The sequence below is a fragment of the Megascapheus bottae genome, chromosome 16, assembly GCF_031878675.1.
Source record: "Megascapheus bottae isolate mThoBot1 chromosome 16, mThoBot2.hap1, whole genome shotgun sequence".
NCBI lineage: Eukaryota > Metazoa > Chordata > Mammalia > Rodentia > Geomyidae > Megascapheus > Megascapheus bottae.
Window position 1 is genome coordinate 23,869,733 of NC_143524.1, and position 16,084 is coordinate 23,885,816.

General features: G+C 37.1%; 1 protein-coding gene across 1 annotated transcript; it reads right to left on the reverse strand.

Annotated features, from left to right (window-relative positions):
- Nucleotides 1–11,493: 11,493 nt before the first annotated feature.
- Arl14ep (ARF like GTPase 14 effector protein) lies at nt 11,494–15,750 on the reverse strand. The gene is made up of 3 exons (XM_090347958.1): nt 15,264–15,750; nt 13,623–13,750; nt 11,494–12,335 (listed from the first exon to the last, which is right to left on the reverse strand). The coding sequence occupies exons 1-3, from the start codon at nt 15,687–15,689 to the stop codon at nt 12,107–12,109; spliced, it is 783 nt and encodes a 260-aa protein (XP_090204084.1). The 5' UTR covers nt 15,690–15,750; the 3' UTR covers nt 11,494–12,106.
- Nucleotides 15,751–16,084: the final 334 nt, after the last annotated feature.

Here is a 16,084-nt window from a genome sequence, read left to right on the forward strand (position 1 = left end):
ACAAGGACAGTAAGAATAAAGATGTGGTTGTGGGTCACAGCTGCTTGATCTTTTTTCTTAGGATACATAAAAGTTCCCCAGGGTATTAAACCACCATTCTATCCTTGATCTTTGTTGGAATCTTAGATGAGTGGAGCTCATCTGTCACTACCCTGTATTTAAGCACTTAATGGACAGTCACATGTGAAGAGAAATGATCATCCTACATAATTGTGAAGTCCAGGTTTTATTTCACATTACATGCTTCTATGTCACAGGCCCAGGGCTAATCAGTGATGTACTACCATACCTGCTGATTAAGGTATTTCTTATGGTGATGGGCAGCTAACAGATTTGGGGAGGTAGGTTACAAAATTGCTAATCATTGTGTAACAAAGAAATACTTCATTATTAATGCACCTTCTATCTGGCAAATATCATGTAACCCTTTTACTAATTACAATAAAAAAAAGAAATACTTCATTATTTCAAGGGAGAATAGAATAACATATTGTAGTGCGACTGCATAGGATTTTATTTTACTTTCAGGACTTTTTTTCACTCACTGGAGGCTATTACATAATTACATGTCCATTGTTTAATTTGGAAATTAAAAGATTAGAAATAGGAGCGACAGAAAAACATTTGTGTTCATGAAGAGACCAGCAGATGTCAGCAAAAGTTAAGGTGTCACCTGCATTTTGTACACAAAGATGCTAAGCTGGTTCTAGCAAGTCAACCATATCACAAAGGGAAATCTCTAATTACCGAACTTAGTCAAAAAATCTTGTTTTTCTCCATTGTGTAAAAGGAGTGTGAAGTGAGATTTGACTTTTTCATAACAGCACAAGTGTTTGATGGACTACTCTATCCTGTTAAAAAAAAATTGGCATACTACCAAACTATACACTTCAGACAGGAATCTTGAGTTTAATGAAATATTTCATTTTACCCAGGCACTACAATACATGTTAAGGGTTTCTGCATACAGAATATCTGAATTCAGGAATGCACATAATTTTCTGAGAAGACTGTTAAGTTTTAGAAGGCAAGACCCCTTAGAAATCAAGACCCCTGGAAAACTATTAACTAAAGTTTTACTTAATGACTTATGTACCTTTGTATACACATTTCAAAATTTTCTAATAATTCCTTGCTTGCATACAAGCCAGGAAAAGTGTTAGAAGACTGTAAGGTCAGCTTGTTAGACAGAATGAGATGATATTTTTAAAGGAGTCTGTTCATGTTATTTCAAAGGTAAATAGCTATATCTTTAAGAAAGAAATAAGATCAGATGGAATTATTTTACATGCTTTTCTAACATTTGTGACTAATATTTTACAAGATCAATGTTAGTGGTCTTATGTTAATGTCTTTTTATTTTATGTTCATTTTTATGGCCAGTCCTGGGCTTGAGCTCAAGGCCTGAACACTGTCCTTGGACTTTCTCAAGGCTAGGGCTCCACCACTTGAGCCTTAGCACCACTTCCGGCTTGTTTTTTTGGTATGTGGTACTGAGGAATTGATCCCAGGTCTTCATGCATGCTAGGCAAGCACTCTACCACTAGGCTAAACTCCTGGCTCCTGTAAACATCTCTTAATAGGACTATGACAAAGCAGAAGGGTTTGCGTACCCTTTAGCTAATTTTCAGATTAATAAAAATAGGAAATAAGTTAGCTGCTTTGAATATTCATGAAAAGTAAAAAGGATCATTGGGTTTTCTGTAATTTTGTACAAAAAAAACCCAGCAAGTTAATCTGTGCTGTTGTTTTCTTAAAACACAGCATTTAATAACAGCTTACTCTATATCAGCTATCTCTAAACATTTTTTTGTTGTGATTAATAGAAGGGTTACATTATATCCACCAGATAAAAGGTGCATAACTTCACAAACATTGATACTCTTTCTCATGACATGGTCCCCATTTCCCGTCCACCCTCCTTCCGCTTATCTTGATTTCCCCCTTCCCTACCCAATTTCAAATAACCAATTAAGCACATATAAAATATATCAGATAACAAGGTGAAATATTGTTAACAATATGAGATAATCAAGGGATGGCAAAAGAGATGAGAGATAACATAGTTCATTAAGAACAACAGTCATTCATTATATGGCTTTTGTTTCCTTAAGATGTGGTATTTATACACAATGGAATTCTATGCTGCTGTCAGAAAGAATGACATTGCCCCATTTGTAAGGAAATGGAAAGACTTAGAAAAAATCATATTAAGTGAAGTAAGCAAGACTCAAAGGAACATAGGCCCAATAGTCTCCCTCATTTGTCATAATCAGTAGAAACCTTGGGCTCTCCTAGCAGAAATTTACAATAGAACAAAATCTAGAGACCTTAGACCAAATAGTATGACACTAAATGTAAGTACCTCTGTAAACATTTTATATGCTGTTTATCTCCTAAATGGTCAAGAGCATCAAAAATGCAAATTATTTTCTTTTGAAAACAAGAAAAAACAAAAAAACACAGGTCTAGAGCATGCCAAAATAAAGTCATTTAAAAATTAAAAGCAGAAGAGATCGGCAGAAGATAGCGGTGGTTCAGTGTGAGTGTTCCTAAGCTCTCGCCAAGATACCAGTTCTAGCATCGTAGGGGAAAGTTCATACCCAAAAATCCATCCTAAGCAAGCTTTAGCAACACAGAGATCTCGGAGAGGAAAAAGGCAGAAAACCGGTCCAAGAAGACAGTGTGGAGCAGCGCCAGCCACTCGGAGCCGCCGCAGAGACAAACCTTCCCTCCTGAGCCTGAGCAGACAGCGCTTCTCTGCAGCGCAGACCTGCCGGCTCCAGACAGAGCCACACAGAGCCTGCGCAAGCCCAGAGCTGTCACCCGGCCGTGCACGGACCTGCCAGCTTCACAGAACCTGAATATCCAGAAATTTGTGAGCAACTCTGTGGAGAAGTTTCCACTTCTGCTCACGGAACAGCATGGGAAGGAATCCCCTCCCCTACCAGCCGACAGCAGTACCATCTTGACTGCTGGCAAAGACCCTGCCAAACCAACTGGAGCCTGAGAAGTGGTGCTGGTAAGCACCATCATTCAAAAGGGCAAAGGTTTTCTCAGAGGCAGCTTAGCCAGACATACACCCCAGGCTCTAGGGGAAGTTCCCCCCTGGGTGGGGCCGTGCTCCTGGTAAACAAAGCTGCTGGCGGCTCCACTGGCTATTTTTTCTACCCAATCAAGCAAACTGATCAGAAAAACCACAAAGCTAAATCATAGGAGAAAAAGACTTCTTAAAGCGTTTGGGTCCCGAATTTAGTGGAGACACAAATTTCCTACCCCTACCCCTTCCCCCCGCCCCCCAAAAAAAAACTGGAGAATAATCCACCCCCTTCTTTTTATTACCTTTTTGCATTTGCACTTTTATGTGTCCTTATTTTTTTTTTTGCTACCCCCCTTTTTTTAATGTTATAATTCTTTCCATTTGTTTTTTTCTTCTACTTTCTTTCAGTCATTGTGGTCATTCCTAGAAACATAGTGACAGCACTGGGTAAAGAATGGGTACAAATTATATTTTCATTGATACAGTCACCTGCTTTTTAATCTGTTCATTTCTAACCCTAGTATTTCTTAAGAACTCAAAATTGTGTGGGTTAACCCCCCATCTTTTTTCTTGTTTTTGATTTTGGTTTTTTATTTTTAATTTTTATCTCATATTGTTATCTCATATTGTTACAGTATTTCACTTGGTTATCTGATATACTGTATATATGCGTATTTGGTTATTTGAAGTCGTTAGTGAAGGGAGAAAAACAAGATGAGGGGAGGGTGTGGGGGGAGGGAATTGGGGACCAAGACATGAGAAAGGGTATCAATGTATGTGAATTCTATCTGGTGAATATAACCCTTCAATTAATTACAATAAAAATATATGAAAAAAATTTATCATTAATCTCTTCTATATATGCCTTCCTCTTTTCTTTATATATATATTCTTCTTATTACTTATTTTTATAAGTTTTATCCTATTTTTTCTAAATTTTTTACTCAACTATTTTAACTTTCTATCACCTTAGGTCAGTTATCCTTACACTATCCCTTTCCTTCATTACTATATTAATCTTACACTCCTACATTACTCTTTTGTTACCTCCCCTCTTGTTTTCATACTATTTTTCTATCTCTGGTCCTCTGTTCATCCTTCAACTTTTAGAATACATGGATCTACCATGAAGGTTGTTGAGCAATACTGTACATCTAGGTGTTCAATTATACTGTAGGTCCAGAGTGACTTAAATACCAGAGAGATTACATTGTGGGCTTTTTTTTTTTTTGGTCATTAAATGGTGATCGGTGGTGGTACTAGATTTGTCTGTATATGCACAAAAACAGAGTGATGATACTAAACTGAAATTGTGAACTTCTATTGGCTGGCCAGCTAAAGAGCTCTAGGTTGGTTATATCTTAAAAATCTTAATCTTGTGCAGTATTAATCTTGCTCCCATTTCCAAATGGGCAGAACAAGAAACTCAAGAAAAATGGCAAATCAAGGAACAGCATCTCCCACCCAATACAAACAGGCAATGGAGCAGTCAATGGCAAAATTAGAGGAGAGTCCTCTAACTGCTACACAAGTGTAATTGATAAACATGATTAATGAAAAGTTTGAAAACATACAGAAAGACATATGTGAGGAAGCCATATCTAAACGAGATGAAACCATAAAGAAGGTGATACGTGAATGTGAGGAAGCCATAAAGGAGGCCATAATAAAGGATTTATGTGAACATGAAGAAGCTAGACAAAGAAAACTAGATGAATTCATAGAATCCACAAACAAAAAGCTGACAGAACTCCAGCAAATGTCCAATGAGAGTAAAGCTGCTGAGTTAATCACTCAAATGGAAATCAAGGAATTAAAGAAATCCATACATGATCTAAAACAAAAGATGTAAACCATCAAAAATGAGCAATTGGAAGGAGGGAGATGAAGAATAAAGTAGAAACTTTTGATAACTTGGACAATGCAGAAGAGAGAATCTCTGAGGTTGAAGATAATCTAGCTGTTTTAGAAAAAGAACAAAAAATGATTCAAACCAAATCTAGGAAATATGAGAGAATGCTTCAGGAGGTCCAAGATACAATTAGGAAGCCTAATTTAAAGCTAATTGGTATTGAGGAGGACCTGGAGAAAGAAGTCAATGGTATTGGAAATTTACTTCAGGGAATCATCTCAGAGAACTTCCCAAATATCCAGAAGGGCAGGCCCATCCAGATACAAGAAGCTTTTAGAACCCCAAACAAATCTGACCAGAAAAGAACTTCCCACTGCCACATTATAATCCGTACAAGATCAATAGAGACCAAAGAAAGGATCCTAAAAGCAGCCAGGGAGAAGAGAACAATCACCTACAAAGGAAAACAAATCAGAATAACCACAGATTTTGCAGCAGAGAACATGCAACAAGAAGAGATTGGAAGAATATATGTCATGCCTGAAAGACAAATACCTAACAACCAAGAATACAGTACCCAGTAAAGCTCTCATTCATAACTGAGGGAACAATAAAAACCTTCCATTCCAAGGAAAAGTTGCAACATTATGTAGCAACCAGGCCAGTATTACAGAAAATTCTCAAAGATTTTCTGCATAATAAAAACCAACACAAACATTATACTGAGGAAGAAATGGTACTTAAAAATCATACCAGCTACTTACCACAAGGACTGTCAAGCCACAGGCCCCAATGAAAGCTTTTAAAAATGGCAAGAACTAGTAAATATTTTTCTATCCTAACCCTCAACATCAATGGATTTAACTTTCCAATTAAACGGCATAGATTGTCTAGTTGGATCAAAAAGCAAGATCCATCGTTCTGCTGTCTTCAAGAGATACATCTTCCCCCCACCCAAATCAAACATCTGAAAGTGAGAGGTTGGAGTAAAATTTATCAAGCTAACGACCCCCATAAACAGGCTGGAGTTGCCATCCTCATATCAGATAAAATAGACTTCAAACTGAAATTAGTGAGAAGAGACAAAGAAGGTTATTACATGTTAATAAAGGGATCTCTCCTCCAGGACATAACCATCCTAAATATCTACACACCTAATCCCAGAGCACTGAACTTCATCAAGCAAACTTTACTTTCACTAAAACCACACATACATGAAATACATAGGTGAGAGTGGTATGTTAAAGTTACCAACAACCACTGGACAGATCAACCAGGCAAAAACTCAACAGACAACCTCAGAATTGAGAAACCTCAGAATTGAACAACTGTATAGATCAACTAGATCTAACAGACATCTGCAGATTATTACACCCAGCAACAACACATATACGTTTTTTTCAGCAGCATATGGAACATTTTCCAAAATGGACCATATTTTACAGCATAAAACAAACCTGTGCAGATTCAGAAACACTGAAATGATTCCCTACATTTTCTCAGACCACAAGGACATCAAATTGGAAATGAACACCAACCTCCACCAACAAAAACCCTGTAACTCATGGAGATTGAACAACACATTGTTGAATCATCAATGGGTCATCAAGAAGATCAGAACAGAAATTCAACAGTTTATGAAATTTAACAAAAAGGAGCACACAAAATACCAGCTCCTTAGGGACTCAAAAGAAAATTTATAGGTCTGAGTGCTTACATTAACAAATTGGAAAAATCGCAAACCAATGTTTTAATGTCATACCTTAAGCTTTTGGAAAAAGAGCAACAAACCAACCCTAACCCCAGTAGAAGGAAGCAAATTATTAAAATCAAAGCAGAATTAAATGAATTAGAGTCCAAAAAAACTATAGAATCAACAAAACAAGGAGATGGTTCTTTGAAAAAATAACAAAATTTACAGACCCTTAGCAAATCTTACCAAAAAAGGAAGGGAGCACACCCAAATAAAATCACATATGAGGGGCCGGGAGTTTGGCCTAGTGGGTAAAGTGCTTGCCTAGCATGCATGAAGACCTGGGTTCGATTCCTCGGTACCACATACATAGAAAAAAGCCGGAAGTGGTGCTGAGGCTCAAGTGGTAGAGCTCTAGTCTTGAGAAAGTCCAAGGACAGTGCTCAGGCCCTGAACTCAAGCCCAGGACTGGCAAAAAAAAAAAAAAAAAAAAAATCAGATGAGAATGGTAATATCACAACAGAAATTACCAAGATACAGAGCATAAGGGAATAGTTTTCAAACCTTTATGCCAACAAATTTGAGAATCTAGAAGAAATGAATGAATTTCTAGCCAATATTAACATAACCACATTGAACCAAGGCGACCTAGCCCAACTAAACAGACCTATTTCAAGTACTGAAATAAAACTGGCAATGAGACCTCCCAAGAAAAGCCCAGGGCCAGATGGATTCACAGCTGAATTCTATAAGGTCTTCAAAGCAGAGCTCACACCAATACTTCTCAAGCTCCTAAAAGACACTGAAAACGAAGGGTCTTTAGCAAACTCATTCTACGAAGCCACTATAACCCGCATCCCAAAACCAGACAGAGATTCATCAAAAAAAGAGAACTATAGACCCATTTCTTTGATGAATATTGATGTAAAACTTCTCAACAAAATGTCTTCAGCAACTCAAAAAAATTATACACTATGATCAAACAGGATTCATCACAGGGATGCAAAGCTGGTTCAACATCCGCAAGTCAATATAATTCAACACATCAGTAGGAATAAGGACAAGAATCACGTGATTGTCTCAATAGATGCAGAAAATGTATTTGACAAGATCCAACACCCCTTTATGCTAAAAGCTCTGGAGAAACTAGGAATCCATGGAAAATTCCTCAGTATAATAAAGTCTGTGTATGACAAACCCACAGCTAGCATTATACTCAAGGGAGAAAAGCTAAATCTAAGTTAGCAGGGTATAAAATTAACCCTGAAAAATCAACTGCCTTCCTACATGCCAACAGTCAGTGAGAGTAATGAGGCTACAATCAGGAAAGAAACTCCTTTTGCAATAGCCTCAAACAATAAAGTACCTACGAATTAACCTAAGTATATAAAGGAGCTTTTTGAGGAAAACTTTAAAACTCTGAAAAAGGAAATTAAAGTAGAACTGAGGAAATGGAAAATCCTCCCATGATCCTGGATTGGAAGAATTAACATCGTGAAAATGGCAATCTTCCTGAGGGCTATCTCCAAATTCAATGCAATACCCATCAATATCCCAATGTCATTCTTGAAAGAAATAGAAAAGGCAATCATATGGAATAATAAAAGACCCTGTATAGCAAAAACAATTCTTAGCAGAAAGAACAGCACAGGAGGAATTTCAATACCAAACTTTACACCTATTCCAGAGCTATAGTGACCAAAACAGCTTGGTACTGGCACAAGAACAGGCCTGAAGACTAATGGAATAGAACTGAGGACCCAGATATTAACCCACAGACCTATGGCCACCTAATCTTTGATAAGGGAGCCAAAAAAACAGAATGGAAGAAAGACAGCCTCTTCAACTATAGTGCTGATAGAACTGGTTAAGACCTGCAGACAACTAAAGTTGGATCCTTCTTTGTCACCCTGCACCAGGGTTAAATGCAAAGGGATCAGTGACCTCAAGGTAAAAGCAGATAGACTGAAAACTTTACAAGAAGGAACAGGAGATACACTAGGTCTCCTTGGCACAGGTCAAAACTTTCTTAATAAGGACCCAGAAACACAACAAATCAGAGAAAGCCTGGATAAGTGGGACTGCATTAAACTGCAGAGCTTCTGTATGGCAAAGGACATAGCTAGCAAACTAACCAGCAAGCCTACAGAGAGGGAGAAGATTTTCACTAACCACACAACAGACAAAGGCTTCATATCTAAAATATATCAACAGCTCAAAAATTGAATCACTCCAAAACTAACCTCCCAAGAAACAACCACCCCATTAAAAGATGAGCCAAAGACTTAGAGTCTTTTCTGAAGAAGTAAGAATGGCCTATAGACACATGAAGAAATGCTCAACATCTCTGGCCATAAAAGAAATGCAAATCACAACAACTCTAAGACTCCACCTCACTCCAGTTAGAATGGCCGTGATTAAGAAGTCTAACAACAGATGCTCATAGGGATGTGGCCAGGAGGGATCACTACTGCACTGTCGGTAGGAGTGCAAACTGGTTCAATCAAGTATCAAAAGCATTATGCAGCTCTGCTATAACCCAGCAATTCCACCACTTGGCATTTACCCAATCATCCAGAAACAAGGACATACTAAAGCCACTAGCACAACGATGTTCATTGCAGCGTTATTTACCATAGCAAAGATACAGAACCAACCTAGATGCCCCTCAGCTGATGAGTGGATCAACAAGATGTGGTATTTATACACAATGGAATTCTATGGTGCAGTCAGAAAGAATGACATTGCTCCATTTGTTAGGAAATGGAGAATTAGAAAAAAATCATACTAAGTGAAGTAAGCCAGACTCAAAGGAACATAGGCTCAATGTTTTCCCTCATTTGTCATAATCAGTAGAAAGCTTGGGCTCTCCTAGCAGAGATTTACATAGAGCAAAACCTAGACACTTAAGGCCATATAGGATGACTCTAAATGAAAGGACCTCCAGGATACAGAAACAAAAGCCATGTAACATAGTACTTTAAGAACAACAATCACTACAACAATTATCTCTCATCTCTTTTGTTGTCCCTTGGTTATCTCATATTTACAGTATTTCACCATGTTATCTGATTTATTGTATATATGTTTATTTGGTTATTTGAAATTGGATAGGGAAGGAAAACAAGATGAGGGGCAGGGATGGGGGGAGGGAAATGGGGACCAAGACATGAGAAAGAGTATCAATGTTTGTGAAGTAACGCACCTTCTATCTGGTGAATATAATGTAACCCTTCCTATTTGAAGCTAAAAGAAATAGTTCATTTTATTATTACTTTTTAAATTACTAGTATGGGGAACTTGAATTCAGGGGCTTTGAACTGGCCAGCTCATGACTGCCATACTACCATTTTAAGCCACAACTCCAGCCCAGCTTTTTACTGGGTAACAGAAGTTTCAGACTCTGTTGCCTGGGCTGACTTTGAAACTTGATCCTTGAGGTCTCAGCCTGAGTGGTTAGGATTGACAACTGGGATCGACAAGTGGGATCTACAAGAGCTCAACCAATTCTTATATTTTTAATTTATTCCTCTGATAAAACAAGTGTCAGTTTTAATTCAAACATAAATGCAGGGGCCGGTAGTGTGGTTTAACGGTAGAGTGTATGCATGAAGCCCTGGGTTTGATTCCTTGGTACCACTTTCACAGAAAAAGCCAGGAGTAGTGTTGTGGCTCAAGTGCAACAGCACTAGTCTTCAGAAAGCTGAAGGATAACGCCCAGGTCCTGAGTTCAAACCCCAGGACTGGCAAAACCAAAACAGACAAAACAAACTGAAAAAAAACCAAAACAATACAAAAAACCGATAAATACAGAAGAAAAAAACCTTAACTAAGACCTAATGATCCAAAAAGTTCAGATCTAATTGCAGTGTAATTCCTGTAACAAACTATTTTCCTAATTCCAAAAAAAAGTAACCAATTCAGCATGTTATTTAAAGTATATAAAGTATTTTTTTTTTAACTAGTGCTCATGAATGAACTGATAAGGTAACTTGGACTTCTAAAAATCAAGTCGGAGAAAAATCACATTTAAGGCCAAGCGGCTCATGCCTGCAATCATAGCTGCTCAATAAGCTGAGATGAGGATCACTGAAAACAGCCCTGCCAGCAAAGTCCATGAGACTTTTATCTCAATTACCAAAAATCTGGAAGTAGAGTTGTGCCTTAAGTGGTAGAGCACAAGATCTGAGCAAGTCAGCTCTGGGACAGTGCCCAGACCTGAGTTCAACCTGCAGGATCGGCACCAAAAAAAGGTCAATTTTTAATAGCTATCTCTAATTACTGAAAGCTTTCTTGATTTACTGAATGCTTACTTGATTAAGCTAAAACACTACACTTAAGGAAACAAAATTGTAATGGTAATAGCCTATAACAGGTAGATAGTTAAACAGTACAATACTATTCCCTCTAAATCTAAATTCTAAGCACGTAAAAAAAAAATATGTGCATCAACATTTTATGTGTTACCCAGTGTTTCTCCATCTGTTTTTTTCATTATTGTTGTGATAAGGACTTTTTTTTAAATGGTACCAGTGTTTGAACAGAGCCTCAAGCTCGCTGATGGCTTATTTAAGGCTCTACATCTCCAACCTGGCTTTTGGCTGATTGTTGTGATAGAGATTCTGGATCTTTTCTGTTTGTAGGTCTCTTCTGCGAGGGACTGGCTCTGAGCCTTAACCCTTTGGATCTCATCTTCCTGAGTATTTGGATTACAGGTGTGAGTGAATGGTGCCAATCTGAAAAGCAGTATTTTTTTATATTCTCCATCCTCATCTATTATCCCATATTATTTTTAGTATCATAAATGCAATCTGTCCATTTATGTATGCATGAAAGACTCTGGACATATATAAAATTTTTTGTCAGTAAGAACGAATTTCCACAAGGAACACATAATACACTGTACCATTTGCAGTAGCAAAATATTTTTTATTGAAGAAAATATATCTAAGCACACAAAAAAAAAATATATCTAAGCACTTATTTTCCAAAATAGTTTAACATTCACCTACGCAGCTATATCAAAATCAATTTGTTTTGTTCCCAGCTATGCAGTCACTTAACAAGTATAGGGGGCCAAAACAACAACAATGACCATGTAAAAGCAATAATAAGTGACGAAAACTGTCCCATGGCCTTTAAATATCTGTCAAAATATTAATACTTTGTACATTCATTGTACAATTATTTGTGCTTTCTCTGCTGTGAAAGATTTCTGTATTCACAGTAAATACCCTTTAATATCAAAGTTTGTTTCCAATCCTAGGGACACAGTTATCCTTTTCCTCACAGTGTAGGTAGGGAAACATGTAAACCTACTTATTACATGAACAACTCAGACTTATAGCTGACTACCAAGAAATGACCCCTCTAAATTTACATCAAATAATGATTCTTAAAGCACCTACAATACTACTACACTAGTACATATTGTGGTGGTTTTCACATCTTTGACAATGGTAAGAGTGACAGAATTTTAGAAAGAGGGCCTTTAAAGAGCCTAGAAGTTTGACATTACAGATCACCCAGCATGCTTATTGTGAATTATTTCTCCTCCTTCAATTTCTATTTGCTCATAGAGCCACTTGCGGTCACATCGGCATTCAGCCCCACATTTGGTAGAGCCACAGGCAGGACAAGCGTAGAAGCATCCTAGACAGTCTTCATCTAGGCAGTCGCAGAGGTCCATCCCACTGAAAATAAGGAGTCCTTGGCTATCATAGACCTTACTCTTTGCTGGCATCACTTGTCTGTAAAACACCACAATGAACTGCATCTCAGAAATATATCGTCTTTAAATATCTAATGAAAAATATGGTCATGTGAAAAACTAAGATAAAATATTACGGATGATGTTTTACTAAAGTGGTACATAATGTATCAGGATCAGAGCATTTACATTCAATAAATGAACTCCCATAGAAGAGTCAACTTAATTCCATATATTAAAAGAAATTCAAAGAACCTGAAAACATCTCGATGCTAATCCAAGAGTCAAACAAGAAAAGGACAATTTTGACCCCAGCAGTTACTAACATCTTTACTGCTTTTCAAAAGTAATTGTCATACTATACTAGTCTGTTTTCTAAATTAATATTTTTAATTGCTTCTGAGTTTCGACTAAAAATATTCAAATCAGTCAATGGAAAATGGCATATACATAAATGTTAAATGCACTTAAAAATCATTGTGAAACGGGGGAAACAAGATGAAGGGTGAGGGAGGGGGGAAGGGAAATGGGGACCATGACATGTGAAAGGGTATCAATGTGAAAGGGTATCAATGTGTGGGAATTAAGGCACCATTTATCTGGTAAATATCATGTAACCCTTCTATTAATTACAATAAAAATATATTTTAAAAAATCATTGTGAATGACTACTCAATCCAAAGTGTGTGTATGTGGTAATGGGTTTTGAACTCAGGTTCTAACATTTGATTAATGATTCTCCTGGACATCATATTTTAAGGATTTAGTTTCCCCATACTTTGCTTTTTAAGTATATTAAACACAATCTCAAATTGTCATAACATTTACTTACATTATAACTGCCAACAACATATCGTTCTTCATAAAGTGAATTTTAAAGTATACATGTTTCACTTATTTTAACTCTCATGCCAAGAAAAAAAAAACTAATCTTCCTTGCATTGCTACACTTTTTTGCGCCAGTCCTGGGGCTTGAACTCAGGGCCTGGGCACTGTCCTTGGGCTTTAAGGCTACTTGAGCCACAGCAGCACATCCTGCTTTTTCTGTGTAAGGTAATGAGGAACCGAACCCAGGGCTACATGCATGCTAGGCAAGCACTCTACTAGGCCACACTCCCACTCCCCATTGCTACACTCTTACAGCAAGACTTTAGACTTCAAAGAGATGCCTTGTAAGTGTACATAATTAACACTAAAGGCCTTTTGAGGTTTACATTACTTATACATTTTCCAATCTACCATGCCTATCTGCCTTGTAAAGTTTGAATTTTCTGAGTAAAGGATCAATGCACATGTGAAACAGCAAGTCAACATGTTAGTAACATACCTGTCTGAACCAGCAGTTGAACTTTTTGTAAGCCTCCTTTTTTCTCTCTTCCCAGTTTCTGGAGCAAATTCAGTTTGCTTTCCTGGGTTTGTAAACTGTAGTGACCTCAATGCTTTAGCAGTTCTTCCCTGAATAAAGGTAAATATTTACATAAGAAAACAAATACTGGCCTAATATTACCTAGAATACTCTTTATTATTAAGGACAGTTTGGAACATAAACAAGAGTTGAGGAACATCTAGTCTTCCTGGACAATAATCAAATTTTATGATTATTACTAATAGTATTTTCATTACTTGAGTTACCTCCTCTAGCATAGTAGAAGCAACAGAAGACTAACATGGTAGAAAGGGCAAAGCTGTGAAAACACTGTTGATTAATCTGAAGGCACATGACCAAGTTTCTTAGTAAAAATTTTGGTTCTTAAGGAAAGTTCCCATATTTATTTACTTATTGCCAGTCCTGGGGCTTGAACTCAGGGGCTGGGTACTGTCTTTGAGCTTTCTCAATAATAGTGCTCTACTGCTTAAGCGACAGTACCACTTCTGGCTTTAGTCTGTATGTGGTACGGAGAAATTGAACCCAGGGAATTGTGCATGCTAGGCCACTAGGTCTTGCTCCCAGCCTTGAAAAGTTCCTATTTTTAAGGTAATACAGCTTCATGTTCTAAAACAGTAAAAATAAATGTTATTTCAAAATGCTCCATATTTCAAAATGTTTCCATATACCTAACATTAAGAAAAAGTATGTGTGGGCAAAAAAACAGTAATAGAGGACAACAGCTAATACTGACACTCCCCAAGTGTCTTCAGCCTAAGTATTTATAATGAACACTGGGTCTTGGAGATGTGCCTCAGAAAGGAAAACAAAAGGAAAAGAATGTGAAAAACAAAAGGAATAGAATGTATGTGCTTAAAATTTCTAGGAACCAGTTTATTAATATTAATTTGGTTTATTAATATAGCAAAAGGGCAAAACTGACAAAATAGTCCAAAGTACAAATTCTGAAAAGTGCACTTCTGATATTCTTATTCTATACCAAGACTAGTTTCATAAAAATGATCTTCATGTTAGCGTGTGAAAGGGAAGATAGGTATAAAATATTCAATACATTTCAAAAATGTAAAAACATATGTTCCCGACCACAGGGAGTCTTAAATTTAGCCCTGAATTCAGAATTAGAGGCAAGTAAAGCCTGTAAGCATTTAAAACTCTCAGATAACAATGTAATAACAAGACTAAAACAAAAACCAATTATTTCAAGTCAGTTCTCTGATCCTCCTTTTAGTGTTCTCAGTCTTTCACAAAGAAAAGCTTCCTGTTATGTAGTCCCTTGATGGCTTGCACATTCAATTTCATTACTTTGATAATCAGAAAAGAATCTAAGTTAGAACATTCTGGCAATGCCAGGGCCTACCTTAACAGCTACCCATGGGCCCATAAAGTTGAATTTGTCCAACTGCAATCTACATCACTCAATCTTGACCTTTGGTATATGAAAACATTCTGAAAAAGATTTCCTCTTACCTTTCAAACTTTAGATTCACTGTATCCTAATAAATACAGTAAATATGGTATTCCCTATAGTTAAAATAGAATTACTCGTTGTCAGCTACTAGAGACAATGATGAATATACATACATCCAATTCAGGTTTCCTTTTCTGGCGGTCGTCAGAATCAACATCCACACTTCCATTGATTATCTGGGTACATTTGGGACAAAGCTTCCAACCAGGTACGAGCTGTCTTCCAAATTTTGCACTCAGGAAAGTGGCATCATCTAAGTCAATTACATGCAAATTTTTTTTGGCTAGCTTTTTGTGTATGTTAAATGGGTCACAACAAGACTTCTGCAAATCCTCAAATCTGTCAATGTAAATTTTCACATGATGAAAGCAAATGGTGTTGTTCCCAGAAAGTGTCATTCCAGTTCTAAGTTGAAGTAAAAGCATATCATTTGATGACAACTCTTGTAAAGTCTTGAAACCCATATGACGCGTATAGTAGGTTTTATGGCACTCATTTGTGGTACGAAGCTGGACTCCAACTGAACATGGATCCATCATTCTTGATTCTAACAAATTTTCCCTGTTTTGTCTAGCGATCTCTCTTGAATATCATTTGCTGATCACTACAGAAAAATATTAAAGACAGTTTTTTTTTTGTGAATTTTTAAATTTGGAAAACAAAATTAAGTTTAATAAAATTTAACATGGTTCAAAATAAGAAATCTCTGCAAGGGCCGGGAGTTTGGCCTAGTGGTTAAAGTGCTTACCTAGCATGCACAAAGACCCGGGTTTGATTCCTTGGTACCACATATATAGAAAAAGTCAGAAGTGGTGCCGAGGCTTAAGTGGTAGAGTTCTAGCCTTGAGAAAGTCCAAGGACAGTGCTCAGGCCCCTGAGCTCACGCCCAGGACTGGCAAAAAAAAAAAAAGAACTCTTTGCAAGAGAAGACTAG